This window comes from Aspergillus multicolor (assembly GCF_047715735.1).
Source record: "Aspergillus multicolor strain CBS 133.54 unplaced genomic scaffold BDW74scaffold_40, whole genome shotgun sequence".
Classification (NCBI taxonomy): Eukaryota; Fungi; Ascomycota; class Eurotiomycetes; order Eurotiales; family Aspergillaceae; genus Aspergillus; species Aspergillus multicolor.
Window position 1 is genome coordinate 161,474 of NW_027395991.1, and position 14,200 is coordinate 175,673.

Here is a 14,200-nt window from a genome sequence, read left to right on the forward strand (position 1 = left end):
ATTATTGAATCGTCTGAGAAGTAGAACAACATATGTTGTATATGAAACCGCTAACCAACATCTCAGGGGCGCGGTTAGCTTAATCGAGCTTCGCCTTCATACCTAGTACACCGTTGTTCGTTTCACCAAGCTTCGCTTCCATCTAACAGCCCGGTGACCTCTTCCGAGTCCGCTAAGGCTTACCCAGGCCGCTTGCTTTGGACATGAAACCAGGCACTGGAGACAATCGCCGCGAAGGTTCGCTAGAACCACCTCCATCGAACTAGGGGTGGTTTTAATGTCGAACCAGTGGGATACACTTAGATGGAAGCAAGCGAGGGATAGAGGGATTGACGTGCTCAAGATGAAGGATTGAGAATGATCAAGAGGCTTGGAAGCTGTGTCTCATTGCTATTCTGCTTGGGTTGGCTTGTATTCAAGGCATTGACGGCTCGGGATTCATGTTCTGGCTTACTTGGAGAGCACCTGCATAGCTGGGGCGACATCTTGGCTTTATTGGGTTAAGGAACTTGGATTGAATTGGATTGAATTTAATCTAACAAGCTGCGGTCAAATTTACCGTATCACAGCTTTGCCTTCTTCTTCCCCTTGACGTTGTCGAACGTATCCCCTGAAAGAAGGAAATCGGGGTAGTCGGAAGACCCGATGCCGGAGGAGATGCGCCAGTTTGCGCCGTCCACTGTATCATGGCATTAACTAGGATATTCATTTAGAGCTGTAGTAGATATGGGTAACTCACCAACTAAGGTTTGACCGGTCACGTAGCTGCCCGTGTCAGCGAATAGGTATACAGTGGCATCGGCAATATCGCGAACGGAGCCAAACCGCCCAAGGGGTTGTGACTGCTTGACCTTTGCGAGTTTGTCGCTGGGGACGAGGCGGTCCAGGCCCTAGCGGTGGATTTAGCATCTAGCACATAGATGATAGAAGATAATGACATACCTCCGTCGACTCAATCGGCCCCGGCGCAATAACATTCGACGTCACGCCCAGCGGCCCGAACTCAAGAGCGACCGAATTCGACAGCGCGTCAATACCCGCTTTCGCCACGGAGACGTGTGCTTGGAAGGGTGTGCCAGTGTAGTGGAGCGTCGCGCTAACGAAGATAATACGGCCGCCAGTTCCAAGTGGAGAAGGCTTTACTGCACGACATCAGCTTGAGCTGGAAAATCCAGGAGAAGGCAGCGCGACGTACATGTCTCCGAGTCAATCCTATGCTTCTTCGCAGACTCAATCAAATGCGGGATCGTCGCCTTGAGCGTATTATACGACCCCTGCACATCGATCTCCATCACAGACTTGAACGCATTGACGGAGATCTGATTAATCGAGGCCAGGAAGTTCCCCGCCGCACCGGCACTGCAAACGTCAGCCAGTCAGTCCTGCCAGCCAGCGCAGCGTTCGCTTTCTGCAAACAGGACGTCCATACATCACATAATCAATCCCGCCCAGCTCGCTGACGCAACGCTCAACAGCCCCTTGCAGACTCTCCAGCGAGCGCACGTCCACCGCGCCAATGCCTAGCACCTTTGCGCCGTCCCGCGCCGTCGCAATGTCCGCTGCGACCTGCTCCGTCTTCTCGACGTTCCGGCCGACGATGCAAGCGTTTGCGCCGAGGTGTACGAGCGCGCGGACTTGCGCGCTGCAGATTGTGCCTGCACCGCCGGTGCAGAAGATTACTTTGTTGCCTGGGGTTGTTAGTACGTAGCCAATAAAGTTGGAGGTGTGCGGGGAGAGGGGGGGCGAACTGAAAAGGTTGTCTTTCCAGGTGTTGCTTAGGTAGGAGGATTTTTCGAGGGGCATTTTTGCGGTGGTGGTGACTGAAGCTGTAGTGGGATTAGGAGTGTGTATAAAGGAGGGTCAGGGAGAGAGGCGTAAGATGGTTGAAGCTCGCCCTCCCCGGTGTCTGTCAGCCGCGGTTATCGGAGCCTCGGATGTGCTGAATCTGGTTAGCGCTGCTTATCAGTGGGGTGCATAAGCTTGCATAAAAATGGTGCACAATAGTCGACATAACATAGTATGGAGGAAGGTTCGATGGCCCAAGTACCTTCAAACTTCGTAATATCATGCTGTAATCATAGAATGATATTCTCAATCAACCCATTTTTCAACATACAGTAGACCACTCCCTTTGCCCTGCTGTACACAAGCCCGCCTTTGTCTTGACAAATCCGCTCTGCTGATTCGCCAGTTACTCTATGCCTCAGGCGCGCATCAGGCCATCGCGACGTCACCAAACATTTTCCATCGCTCCAACTCAGGTCAGGCACCGTTCTCTGCCACACCATCCATCCATCGCGACTGCAACTGCGACTGCCATCATCCACACAAGCCAAATATATCATTCTACCGAAAAAAAAAAAAACAATTGATAGCTGCTGGGCCCCCCAACACCACCGCCATGGCGTGCCCGATCACCGTCACCAAGTTCATCGGGACCATCTCGCTCGGCCTGTTGACCGTACGCCTCAACCCAAACCATCCCAACATCTTTCATCCCCATCCCGCTAACACTCGTTTTTTTCTCTTGCAGGGCCTCTCCTACTCCGCCGCAACAATCACAATCCCCTCGCTCACGCACCTCTCAACCTCAACGTCGGCGTCCAAATCCCTCTCCGAAGTAAAGCGCCTGACCCGCAAGCACGGCCTGCGCCTGACAAACATATCCAACTTGTGCCTGCTTTTCGCATACGCCGTCTCCCCGCGCCACCGCAAACACCCGTATCTGGTGTGGATGGCGGCGTTCTCGACGCTCGGCTCGTACGGCGTGGACTTTTGGTTTAATCGTCAGCAGGGCGTTAGGGCGTGGGCTTGTGCCGTTGTCAGGGATATGGGGTATGCTGGTCTCTTTGGGAAGAATGGGAAGAGTGTCAAGAAGGAGGAGGATCTTGTTGTTGTTGAGGCGGAGGAGGGCGTTAATGGGGAGGTTGTCCGGCGCGAGATGGAGGCTGAGCAGAGGATGCAGAGCGTTAGGGCGGTGTTTGCGGGTGTTGCGCTGTCGATGGGGATTGTTGGGCTTTGGGGGGATCGGAGGGCTTGAGGGGTTATGGTTGGATTGCTATTTTCGGCCCTAGGGTTGATACTGAGTTGATTCCCCGATGGAATGTCTATGTGGAATGGACATGATCCCCTCTATTGGCTCCCTCTCACGGAGTAATGCTGTCTGATGCGCCCACTCTACTCAGCATATTCCTAGTCTTATGATTATGTTCCTTTGTACTCTATTACGACCTCAATATGGATATGGTGTTATTGGTCTACTCTCTAGAATAATCACAATTAGCTTCATTGTACTCCGTAGTACCAAGACTTAACGGCCAATATGCGTCCACATTCCGATGTACCTTCTACCTACTCCGTACTGTAGTCTGTGGTACAGGAATGCTTATGTTCTCTAGCCTGCTGATCCCCGCAGTGGCGGTGGGGGTGGGGTCGATCTGCACCCGCTTACTCCGGTCTTTTACCCCAAGCTCTCCAAATTCCCTACCCTTATAAACATCAGGCACGATCATCAATCACGATACCCATCCAGCTCAACTCATCCATCTCAATCTGCAAGATGCACCTCCTAATTTTCTTCGTCCTCCCACCCCTCCTCCTCCTAACGCACACCCTCATCTCCCTTCTCCACAAAACCTACACGCAGCGCTCCCTCCTCTCAATCCCAGGCCCGCTCCTAACACGCTTCACACGTCTCTGGTATTTCCACCGGCTCTGGAACGGCAGTTTCGAAAAAGATAATATCGCCCTCCACAGAGAATACGGGCCCGTCGTGCGTATCGCGCCCGATCACTATAGTATCGATGTGAGCCACCGCGCGGCTATTAAGACGGTTTACGGACCAGCTTCGAGATTCAAGAAATCGGCTTGGTATGAGGGGTGGAAACATCCGGATCCTGATCGGTGGACGCTGTTTCCGGATAGGGATGTGAAACGGCATGGTGGGTTCGCCTTGTTTACGATTTTTGTTCCTGTGCTTGGGTTGGTAAAGTAAGGTGCTGATGTGATGGTGACAGGCGAGACAAGGAAGCGCTTCGCAGCCCTCTACTCCATGAGCTCGCTCGTGCACTACGAGGCTTTCGTTGATTCGTCCGCGGATCTCTTCATGGCCCGCCTGTCTGAGTTCGCGGACACCAATACGACCTTCAATCTGGGCACGTGGTTCCAGTTCTATGCGTTTGATGTCATTGGGCAGATTACGTATGGGGAGCGCTTCGGTACGCACCACCCCTGATAATCTCTCTCACACGTGCGGTATGTGGGCTGATGCTGATGGATGGCGGCAGGGTTCCTGGATAAAGGCACCGACATCGACGGCACGATTGCAGCCCTTCAGAACCTCATGACTTATAGCTCGCTCATCGGGATCTATCACGAGTGGCACAGTACACTCTTCGGACCCCTGAGTCACTTCTCCTGGTCTGGCGCCGGCGGCCGCGCGTACATAATGAGGTACGTGACGGAGAAGATCGCAAGATACAGCACACAGCAAACAGCCAACGAGAATAAGAAGAAACATAGCGACATTGAGGCCGGAAACGCACCGCAGACATTCCTGGAAAAAATGCTTCTCGCCCGCGACAAAGACCCTGAGAAGGTGACGGACTACCATGTTTTCATGATGGGGCTAAGCAATGTCATCGCGGGGTCTGACACCACGGCAATAAGTCTGAGCGGCATTATGTACCATCTCCTGCGCAACCCAGATGTTCTTACCAAACTGCAGCGTGAGATTGACGAGGCCACGGAGCAGGGAAGGTGCAGTGAGCGTGTCACCTTCAAGGAAAGCCAGGACATGCCGTATTTCCAGGCTGTCATGAAGGAGGCGCTGCGTATGCACAGTGCAACAGGCTTACCTTTTTGGCGGGTTGTTCCTGAGGGGGGCGCGGAAATTGCGGGGCGGTTCTTTCCTGCTGGTGCGGTGGTCGGTGTTAATGCTTGGGTGGCGCATTATGATGAGGGCGTTTTTGAGGAGCCACACCTCTTTAGGCCCGAGAGGTGGATTGAGGCGGAGAGTGGCCTGGATCCGGAGAAGGCGAGGGTTATGAATGAGATGTATATGCCGGTATGTCACGTTCTCACTGTTTCCTTGTGTGGAAGGGAAGTGCTAATATGCTTGTTTCGGCTGGGTGTAGTTCGGTCTCGGGTCGCGCACGTGCTTGGGGAAGCACATCTCCATCCTCGAGATGTCGAAGCTCATTCCAAGGATTCTGCGCGAGTTTGAGTTCACGACTGAGAGGGGGGGATGGAGGACAGAGAATCACTGGTTCGTCAAACCGACGGATTTTGAGGTTAAGGTAAGGCGGAGGGAAAGAAAGGCCTGATTGGAGAGCAGAGGCGTGTGTATATATCGTATGGTAGCGACGGTGAGGCGAGAGACGAAACGAAGATGGCATTGTACGAATAGCCATGTGTGACTCGACCACGTGCATCTCAGCCGGATACCTTTGTAGACTTGGCCAGTGTATAGATAGAACCGGGACTCGGCACCGTCTTCGGCTTCCCCCGCACACCCCGCATTCTTCATCTTCGGTCTTCATCCCATCAGCCTCCAGCCTCCAACTCAGCGGTCCGACCCCCTTTCTAAAATGTCGCATTCCAAATGGCAGTGCGATCTATGCCTAACCCGCTTTACCCGATCGGAGCATCTCCGTCGCCATCTCAGATCTCGTGCGTGCTAAGTCTCTCTGCAGACTTCAAGCCAGTTGACGTTGCACAGATGAAAATACAAGACCGTACGAGTGTAACTTGTGTCATCGGTCGTTTACCCGTCGGTAAGACCTGCAGCATCCCGGTTTCACCCTGCTAGCGCTCATTTGACTGGACAGAGACGTGAAGACCCGCCACGAGAAGACGTGTAGAGCGCCACCGAGCAAAAAGCAATATGATGTCTCTCAGGACGTCGCACGAGCGTCAAGAACCATCCAAGAGTCAACTGGCTCCAGCGAAACTGCTTGGAATGAGTTCGAGGCCGAGGGCGAGTTTGTGAGGGATATGCTGGACCCGTCCGATTTCACGGCCCTTGATTGGTTGTATTCGACACGAACAAAGCCCGACCGTATCATCTCGGCAGAAAGACTAGACTTCCTCGCTCATTTTACCAGCGAAAATGGCATGGGCACATTCCTCGCGCCCAATGTTCTGAGATATCGGCAGAACCTGATCCTGCGGCATGAGCGGACTGTTGGCCAAATTGTCAAGCCGTCACTGCTCCATGTCGGCTCGGACGAAATCGACCCCCTAACAGCACGGACTTTCGAGATAGCACACCATTTCCAGACCATCATCACCGGTAAAGCAAAGGAGAACATTGTGAACCTCACCTGGACTGCCAACATTGAATGCCTCTGCCACTCGTTCTTCTCAGCCGCCAACATCACCCGCTTCTTGGAGTACTTTTGGGCTCTGTGGTATCCCAACTGTCCGTTCGTACACCGTGCCTCCTTTGACCCGCACGTTGCACCGGCAGCTTTGCTCTGCGTTATGCTATTAATCGGCGCCTGTCTTTCACCACATCCGGACGACCCGCAGATGGCGAGGGCGTGGCTTGATTGCGTTGAGGAGTTGACGTTTAGTGATTTGTCCTTTTCCGAGGAGATAGCCAATGCAAGCCCCAGCACTCAGAGGTACTCTCTCGAGGAGAAGAAGAGAAGGCTAGAAATTATGCAGGCTGCTTATCTTGTATGCTCGTTGCAGAAGCGGGAGGGGTCGACCGAGGCCAAGGCCAGGGTACGGCGGTATAGGCATGCTACTATGGTGATGGTAAGCGGCCTTTCCCTCAAAAACTCTAGAAGTAACAGGGATTACTCACAAGTAGAGCATGATTGCAGCTTGCTCGAAACTTCGGCCTCGTAAATGCCTCGCATCGCACCCTCGACGTGGATAGTCCCTCAGAGACATGGTGGCGTCAGTTCGCCGTTGAGGAGGCATCGGTCAGGTACGATTTCCCGATTTATGCCTCTTCCTAAAGTCAAGCAGTACCCGTATTGATGCTACACCCAGAACGACAACGTATATTTTCCTCTTCGACGCTGCGCTGACCATATTCCACAACTCGCCACCGCGGATGGTCGTCTCCGAGCTAAGGATGGAAGTTGCGTGTCCGGAAGCTTGTTTCCAAGCACAGTCCGCAGAAGAGTGTTTTGCCTCGCTGGAGAAGTGGGGTTATTCGGTTTTCTGGCGGCGCCATATGTCGATCGCTGCGCTTGTTAAAGGTATATGCCAGGGTGAGCTGAAGCCGGAAGTTGTCGACGAGTATGCAGGAATAGGCGGGCTAAATCTGTTTACCGCCGTGCAGTGTATGTATCCCCGTCTTCCTTGTCCGGGTCACCCTGTTGTATTGCGTAAGCACGCTAATGTGGTATCGGCAGGCTTGCACTCCCTGACCTTCCATCTGCAGAACTCGCTTATCTTCCACTCGACCCTGCTTCCCATCAAGACGGGACTGGACCACTGGCGTCGGATTTGGGAGAAACATAGATATGATGAAGCGGAGGACCCGCGCCGCTACGTGTCTGATGAACCGAGTACGTTGTGGAAGGACGTCGAGGGCGGATTTATCAGCTATGCATCTGAGTTCTGGCAGCTGGCGAAGATCGTCATTGAGGGGATCCGTGCCGATGCCGATGCAGTCGATGAGGACGGCAGGAAAGGAGAGGGCGACATCGAGGTTGGGAGAGACGGGGTGCTGAAGGGCACCGACAGAACGAGGATAGAGACGAAGGTGCGGTATGACCACACGGATATGATGGATGTCAATGGGTTGATCATGGAGTATCGACGAATGAGTCTGGGGGCGAGGGTGTAGGTGTTTAGAAAGAGGTGAGATTGAAGATCCAGATGTCGCAGACATAACACAGCTAGATCAAATCGCATCAGAAACCACAGATCGAGTGCGGTTCTCACTTTGTTGGCTCCATGTCATACTTGTCGAAAGCCTTCTCATCTCTCTCGCTTCCGAGGTTCTTTTGACCTTCCATTTCACCTCGTCCTTTCTCTCACTCATCTTAACACGCCAATCGACCACTTTTCATATATCTACAGTCATCCATACCTAGCGCTCTCGCCCGGTTTGCGTCGGTCTGTCCTCCTACTCTAATCCCTGCGTCTTACCTCTGTTCTCCTCGTCAAAGGGTTCACATGAGCCTTCGAACGGTCGCTCTCTCCATCATATAACCTCACCATGTCCGCTTCCGTAGCACACAGCTGCACCCTCACCTCTCTCCCTGTCGAGCTCATCTACATGATTACGTTCTTCCTCGACCCTCGCGACATCAGCGCGCTGCTCCAAACAAACTCCGTCCTCAACGCCATCCTCGAGCCGGACCTCGACAAAAGTGCATCACAGCCTAGGATTGGCAAAATGAGCATATTTGAACTGGCCGCGAAAAAGGGAAGCGTCTCCCTGCTTGCTAAGATCAAGATGTACGCAGACCTCACTGCGCCCGAGAAGCTCAGACTCAAGTCCAACGTCAAGCCTGTCACCAAGGCCCTCATGCTTGCGCTGGACTTCGGGCATGAATCTGCCGTCGAGTACATCCTTTTCCAGATCTTCGAGACGGCTGGTATCGACACGACAATTTACGTCTGCATGGCGACAGTAGGGTGGCAGAGTCAGCTGACGCCGGTGCAGAAGACGCTGATGAAGCGAGGTCAGTTGGACCAAGTATCTCTCGGATGCCCCGGTTACTACCGTTCCTGGGGTACATACGTTCGACTGAAACGGGTGAACTCCAAGGTTCAGAGTCCGGCCAGCACGGTTTCCACCCTCTACGATAACCGCTTCACCTGGCCACGAGACTCATTGCAGGAGAAAGTAAAGCGCCATGGACATGAAAAGATGGCAAATTTCTTGATGGGACTCGGAGCCAGGGTCGTCCAGGACCCGGTTGTTGAGCGATGGGATGAGAAGGATAGAGGTGGTACCCAGCGGGCACTCACCCTGCTGTTTGAGATCCGCCTGAATGGTAAAGAGGTCAAGGAGGTCAAGACCAAACAGGAAGTGTCGGAGTGTGTTTGTGATCCGGCAGCGCAGTACGTTGGGCAATTGGGTGGCAATGCGCACCTGTTCATTGGATAAAGGCTTGGAAAGAACGTGGCAACTGCGATGCAAGCTTCTCATCAAGTGCATCATCTCGGGATGCTTTTGGAGGGGAGGGGGAATTGTTTTTGTGCTTGGTTTTGAGGAGGACAGGGGGCGCGGCACGATGGGGGAAAAAAAAAGGCTGACTTCAACAATTGGGAAAGCGCGATGGGCTGAGATTCCTGCGGCAAGGGAGTGGGCCCTACAAAGAGATTGGAAACGTCGAGGGAAGAAGCGATTTACTCTTTTTAGGCAAGGAAAATGACTCTAGTCTTATGGAATAGAAGACATCATGGTGCTTCACTCAAAAGTGCGTTGCGTTGCTAGATTTAAAAATGACTTTATGGCTCGAAACATAGCAGGTCAATACTAACGGGACGGGCGTCTATGCAAGATCCAAAGCTTGTCTGTGACCAATGCAAGAAAATCCCCATCTACTAAATTTCTAAAAAGAAGTCGCCAATTTTCCTGTGCGTGTTCGACCCTTTGTCAATGCAATCAAGGAAGCGTTTCTCTCGCGCCTGATCCAAGCTTCCCATACCATTCATGGGGAAAGGCGACCACGTGTAAATGATATAACCAAAGAAGGTAAATGATCATCTTCTTGACATGCCTATTGTCCCGGCCTGGAATGTATCTCGGTATATAACGTTATCACCAACGAGTTTCCCTGTTGTAATTGATAGAGGTCTTGCCAATGACTTGACCATCCATATGGGATTCGAACTTCAGGACGCCCTCTCTGGCGCCAAATATGATTCTATCATGGTACTCGATGTAGTATGCACGTTTCTCCATATAATCCTTGTAGGGAAACCGGGTTATGTCCACTTCTCTCATGTCCATCTTGATTTTTCCAACTTCGCGCACGTCTAAGGTGCCTCAGTCAGCGACGCAGCACCTCATATGCTATTGTAAAGGGAGTCTTACCTTCGTGCTCTCGCCGTGATGGAGCTTCGTCAGTGTCGCAACAATAAATACTATCACTGAACACCAATGAATCATCCTCTTCGTGTACTTGAAAAAATTCATGATCACATGAGAAGTTGTCTGCGAAAACCGTGCCCTAATATTCTAATCAGAGCTTTAAACAACTTGAAAGTCTTCGACAGAATGAGAAGTACCTTGGGAACAGTCCATGCCATGTACCCGTTAGCATACTTTAGGCCGTGATAGTTGTGGATGAAGGCGTCTGCCTCCTTATCAATCCCTTCTCTGAATGGTTTCGAGACTTCAACCCCATAGTGGCGGCGGCATCGCCTATTGGTGGCTTGAAGACCTTCTAGACCTCTTAGTGCGGCTCCCTACACGATGGCAGGTTGTCTGCCGATGTACAGTGGTCAGTTCTTGCTTTCTATGACCTTCTATGATTACTCACGAATTTTGAGGCACGGTGAGTGCAATCCCTGTTGTTGCTGGATCGAATGCATTTCGGACTGCAAGTCGTAAGTATTCCGAGTCTCCAAAGCCCCCAACAAGGATGATTCTCTGGTCTTGTCAGCACCTGGAAGCCAACATGGAAAGTGAAGGTCTACGTTGATGGCGTTACGGCCCGCTTGAAGATTGGCGTCGTTGATTTGTTGACGAATCAACTCCAGGATCTTTTTGACAACCGGATCAAAAAGGCCTCGAAGATCCTGACTGTGGACTGTCAATGATGTAAATAGAGTCACATGGCCATCGTGGTTTAACTCACTCTGAAATTACTACCTGACCTTCGTCCGCCCTGAAGTATGCAGGGTCTGCGGTGGTAGTTCCCATTCTAAGAGGCAAGTCGTACGTTGTGTTCTCAGAGTCATGCCCAAAGTCACGCTTGATTCTCTCGAACTGGTTCATAAAGTGGCTGCCAGGGGCAGTCTTGATGCGTGACAAATCGGTGAACGCTTTGCCGAATTTTCGGCGCATAAGACCGTAAAACTCTCGATCTATCGCGGTCGAGCCACATTTTGCTCCTGTCGCGGTCAGCAAACTGAAAAAGCGTTTACGACGTAGGTCAGCTTACCATAGCCCGTGCAAAGCTCTTCGAATCTGAGGATGGGCCTTACTTCTTTAACGAGGTAGGTCGTAATATCCTAACCTGCCGTTAGCAGTAGCCTTATGCTTTAGTACCACGTAATTGGGCACTCACCACCGTTCCGCCACCGCAATCGCACACAAGCACTCCATCTTCGGGCTACAACAAGAATGAATCATCAGGGCTGGAACTATGAGAAAGGGAGGAGGCATACCTTCACTGGCAACCCAACTTCGGTTGACCTTTTGAGCACCGCGATAGCCGCAGCCTCGGGTTCCGGGATCAAGCAGATAGTGTCCTCAACGTTCCCTCTGCGAGAGCCGAAACCCGCGCGCCGAGCAGCCTTGAGCGTGGCATGTTTTGCCTGGTCAGACCAGATAGCCGGAACGGTAAACCAAAACTCCAGTTGGATCCTGTTGAGCGCTTCTTCGGTGATTCGTTTGGCGATACAAGTAAGGATATGGTTGTAGACACCGGAGAGAAAATCACCAGCCACTTCGACCTCATCTTTGTCTTCTGGCAAGTCAAACATTCCCGGCGCCGTTGCGTTCTCAAGAGCTGCATCATAGTTGGTGAGTCGGCTTCCTCTGTCGAGCAGTAACTTGGTCCACGAGTATGATTGCACGCCTGGCTTGACTTGATAGCCCCAGCGGCAGTTGCCGGCGCCATCGTACATTATTCGGGAAGGAGTTTTGAGATTAGTGCCGTAGGACTTGGAGGATCCAGGCCAGGACGTGATAAGGTGAACGTCATTGAGTCCTTTGCTCTGAGTGCCAACGAAGCTCGCGCCTATGCGAAGCAGGTATGTGTGTAAGTAAGTCTTCTCGCACATTCAACTTGTAGATGACATACCGGTAAAGGTTGTGCCGTAGTCAACACCCACGACAATTTTATGGTCTCTGTCAGTCATCTTGAACTGGGGTACCTGGGGAAGGAACGGTGATACACTTTGGCGTAACCGCGATTTGAGTTGGATATAGAGAAGCTGCCGACGTTGTAAAGGTAGAGAGGTCGGAAGGCGGTTGCTTGTAGAGAGAAAAGAGGGGAAAGCGTAACGGAAGATAATATATAACAAGAATGGAAGAGGAAAATGGATGAAGAAGTAACAGAATCGCAAGTGAGAGTAGAAAGCAAGGGCTCATGTTCCTTTCCTTGCCTCTTCTCTTTCTTACCTTAGTTTGGCATCACCTCTGGCTCAAAGCAAACGTCTTCCAAGTTGTTTCCAGAAGCCTTATCTCCCTTTCAACTTGAGTCACTTCTTCGTTTACAGAGTCTCCGCCTACAGCGTCCGCTCTCTTCCTCATCTTTCTATCCTTCTTTGCACACCCTCGCCCTCTCTCCTGCTTACGTTCTCAGAGATAACCCTTCTTGACATTGCCGTACCTTCACGTTTAACCTACACGATGATGGTAAGTTGCTCTTCTTATCCGGCACCTCCTGGTTGATACTCACAACAGATTCTACAGACTTCATTTGCTCAGAAGATAGGCTGGAGATCAAAAGAGCTGGAAGAGCCGGAAAATTCCCAGCCGGAGGACGATATCATGACGGCTCGTACACAGCCTGCACCTATGTCCCATGTCAGCAACGGATTCTGGCCTCCTTTTACCAACCGCTTGGGTGTGCGCCGCCCAAGCGCCGCCCTTCATAAACAGCTCAAGCATGCACTCGCTCGGAATCGACGACTAGCAAAGAGCCGGAAGGTAATCCGCCAGGAGCGAGACTTCCTTAAAGGATATCTCTATGACGCTGAAGTTGGTATTTCTGATCTGGAGGCCGACCAGGGGGAATCGGAAGAAATCAATAGAGCAAAGAATACGTTAATCGCAAGGTTGCAGCAAGAAAAATCGGACTTGCGCTATCGCCTCCATAAAGCCTGGTCTGAGAATGATGAACTGCAAGATAACGTCCGGGCTGCACAGGCGACTGTTTTACGCTCTCTTGAATCAGGCAGACCAATCCCAATGGAAGATAGGGACGTGTGTGACAAGCTTTTGACATTGGAAGAGAGGCTGCGCAGATGGGCTCGGACTTACGCCTTGGACGACATCACTGCACTGAATCTGACTTCTGACGATGACATTAACCAAGTCATATCCGGGCTGGAGGGATACTGTATCCAGGAAGACTGGTCTAAACTTCAGTGCCACTTTCCAGTGCTGAAGAAGAAACTCCCATACATGCTTTCGCAGGCTACTCTTGCAAAAGCTATATTTGAGCGAGCTTTTACAACCCCATTCTTCATCTTCCCTGATTCGGGGCACTGTGCGAACTTGCCAGGTCATGGAAAAATGGATATCCTGTACAAGATTCTCACAGGTTGTGGTGAGTAAACCTTGTGGCGTATGATAGTTAGCGTACCCTACTACCTTTCGTGACTAACCCGTGATAGACGGACCAGGTAGCCAGGAGTGGCGGTCTCATATGCTGTTGATGCTCAATAATGGCAGAGGAGATCAAATCACGGCCCCGCATGTTGATACCGGACTGCAAAACTTCGCTGCCAGCTTGGCCAAACAGATTCTTAATGGGCCTATTCGCATCCTTCTGAAGCCGCCATCCACTCAGGCGCATAGCGACAGACGGGCTGATGAATTGCGCAGCCTTGTCTATGCTGCGGGAGAGCTTGCATTCCGCCTGTGGACACAGCGCATCTACATAACCGTTGGGAGCTTGGACAGTTTGAAGACCTACAGTGCACCGGAAACGGTCGTGTCTCCTCACCCGCTCCACCTTCTTGACGACGATAATAAGCTGGAAACTTCATCACTTGGGATACTTACGCAGCCGTTGATCTTGGCATGGGGTGATGAGGAAGGGGAGCATTATGACACCTACAAGGTATGGTCTAAGGCCGTTGTCTGCGTGGATGAGACGGCTTTGCGGCCTCCAGGGGATCTCAATTGTGTTTCTTAGGCGACACCGGACGCTGAAGTGCAGATACTGGCGGCTGAAGAACTGCATCCATCGTGACTCATGGGGATGGGCGTCCTCTCTTGGGTATATTCGATGCAGGAGATTTCATCGGGCCATTTATCTAGTTGGAAATTTTCACTTTATACCTATAGCTCCTATGACCTTGCCCATCATCTATTTACAGCAGG

The 14,200-nt window shown here is 51.8% G+C and overlaps 7 protein-coding genes across 7 annotated transcripts; 5 read left to right on the plus strand and 2 right to left on the minus strand.

Moving 5' to 3' along the window:
* Window positions 1-381: 381 nt before the first annotated feature.
* On the minus strand, window positions 382-1,866 carry BDW74DRAFT_103128 (SDR family oxidoreductase). Its single transcript, XM_073721552.1, has 7 exons — window positions 1,749-1,866; window positions 1,430-1,688; window positions 1,196-1,359; window positions 943-1,142; window positions 740-890; window positions 455-679; window positions 382-395 (listed from the first exon to the last, which is right to left on the minus strand). The coding sequence occupies exons 1-6, from the start codon at window positions 1,801-1,803 to the stop codon at window positions 564-566; spliced, it is 945 nt and encodes a 314-aa protein (XP_073578941.1). The 5' UTR covers window positions 1,804-1,866; the 3' UTR covers window positions 382-395; window positions 455-563.
* A 410-nt stretch (window positions 1,867-2,276) lies between these two features.
* Window positions 2,277-3,293, plus strand: BDW74DRAFT_162296 (uncharacterized protein). Its single transcript, XM_073725924.1, has 2 exons — window positions 2,277-2,461; window positions 2,534-3,293. Exons 1-2 carry the CDS (start codon window positions 2,402-2,404, stop codon window positions 3,038-3,040), a joined length of 567 nt encoding a protein of 188 aa, XP_073578942.1. The 5' UTR covers window positions 2,277-2,401; the 3' UTR covers window positions 3,041-3,293.
* A 266-nt stretch (window positions 3,294-3,559) lies between these two features.
* BDW74DRAFT_170980 (cytochrome P450) lies at window positions 3,560-5,324 on the plus strand (the record flags this gene model as incomplete). The annotated part of the gene is made up of 4 exons (XM_073727242.1): window positions 3,560-3,941; window positions 4,017-4,217; window positions 4,287-5,065; window positions 5,136-5,324. 4 exons carry the CDS (start codon window positions 3,560-3,562, stop codon window positions 5,322-5,324), a joined length of 1,551 nt encoding a protein of 516 aa, XP_073578943.1.
* Window positions 5,325-5,588: 264 nt separating this feature from the next.
* BDW74DRAFT_188617 (transcription factor domain-containing protein) lies at window positions 5,589-7,807 on the plus strand (the record flags this gene model as incomplete). The annotated part of the gene is made up of 6 exons (XM_073731772.1): window positions 5,589-5,670; window positions 5,720-5,774; window positions 5,829-6,762; window positions 6,831-6,937; window positions 7,003-7,298; window positions 7,371-7,807. The coding sequence occupies 6 exons, from the start codon at window positions 5,589-5,591 to the stop codon at window positions 7,805-7,807; spliced, it is 1,911 nt and encodes a 636-aa protein (XP_073578944.1).
* A 375-nt stretch (window positions 7,808-8,182) lies between these two features.
* Window positions 8,183-9,079, plus strand: BDW74DRAFT_182973 (F-box protein; the record flags this gene model as incomplete). Its single annotated transcript, XM_073730385.1, has 1 exon — window positions 8,183-9,079. One exon carries the CDS (start codon window positions 8,183-8,185, stop codon window positions 9,077-9,079), a length of 897 nt encoding a protein of 298 aa, XP_073578945.1.
* A 657-nt stretch (window positions 9,080-9,736) lies between these two features.
* Window positions 9,737-12,006, minus strand: BDW74DRAFT_182974 (Hsp70 family protein; the record flags this gene model as incomplete). The annotated part of the gene is made up of 11 exons (XM_073730386.1): window positions 9,737-9,954; window positions 10,013-10,148; window positions 10,207-10,342; window positions 10,391-10,405; window positions 10,461-10,570; window positions 10,618-10,723; window positions 10,779-11,034; window positions 11,085-11,154; window positions 11,211-11,255; window positions 11,311-11,885; window positions 11,949-12,006. 11 exons carry the CDS (start codon window positions 12,004-12,006, stop codon window positions 9,737-9,739), a joined length of 1,725 nt encoding a protein of 574 aa, XP_073578946.1.
* A 634-nt stretch (window positions 12,007-12,640) lies between these two features.
* BDW74DRAFT_182975 (uncharacterized protein) lies at window positions 12,641-14,012 on the plus strand (the record flags this gene model as incomplete). The annotated part of the gene is made up of 2 exons (XM_073730387.1): window positions 12,641-13,421; window positions 13,489-14,012. The coding sequence occupies 2 exons, from the start codon at window positions 12,641-12,643 to the stop codon at window positions 14,010-14,012; spliced, it is 1,305 nt and encodes a 434-aa protein (XP_073578947.1).
* Between the last annotated feature and the right edge of the window lie 188 nt (window positions 14,013-14,200).

Bases quoted from the DNA above. Each gene is read 5' to 3' on its own strand.
- BDW74DRAFT_162296 (XM_073725924.1), top strand. From the start codon at position 2,402: ATGGCGTGCCCGATCACCGTCACCAAGTTCATCGGGACCATCTCGCTC. The intron at 2,462-2,533 runs GTACGCCTCAAC...TTTCTCTTGCAG, and splicing joins TCTCGCTCGGCCTGTTGACC to GGCCTCTCCTACTCCGCCGC.
- BDW74DRAFT_103128 (XM_073721552.1), bottom strand. From the start codon at position 1,803: ATGCCCCTCGAAAAATCCTCCTACCTAAGCAACACCTGGAAAGACAAC. The intron at 1,143-1,195 runs GTACGTCGCGCT...GATGTCGTGCAG, and splicing joins TAGGATTGACTCGGAGACAT to TAAAGCCTTCTCCACTTGGA. The intron at 680-739 runs GTGAGTTACCCA...GCCATGATACAG, and splicing joins GACCGGTCAAACCTTAGTTG to TGGACGGCGCAAACTGGCGC.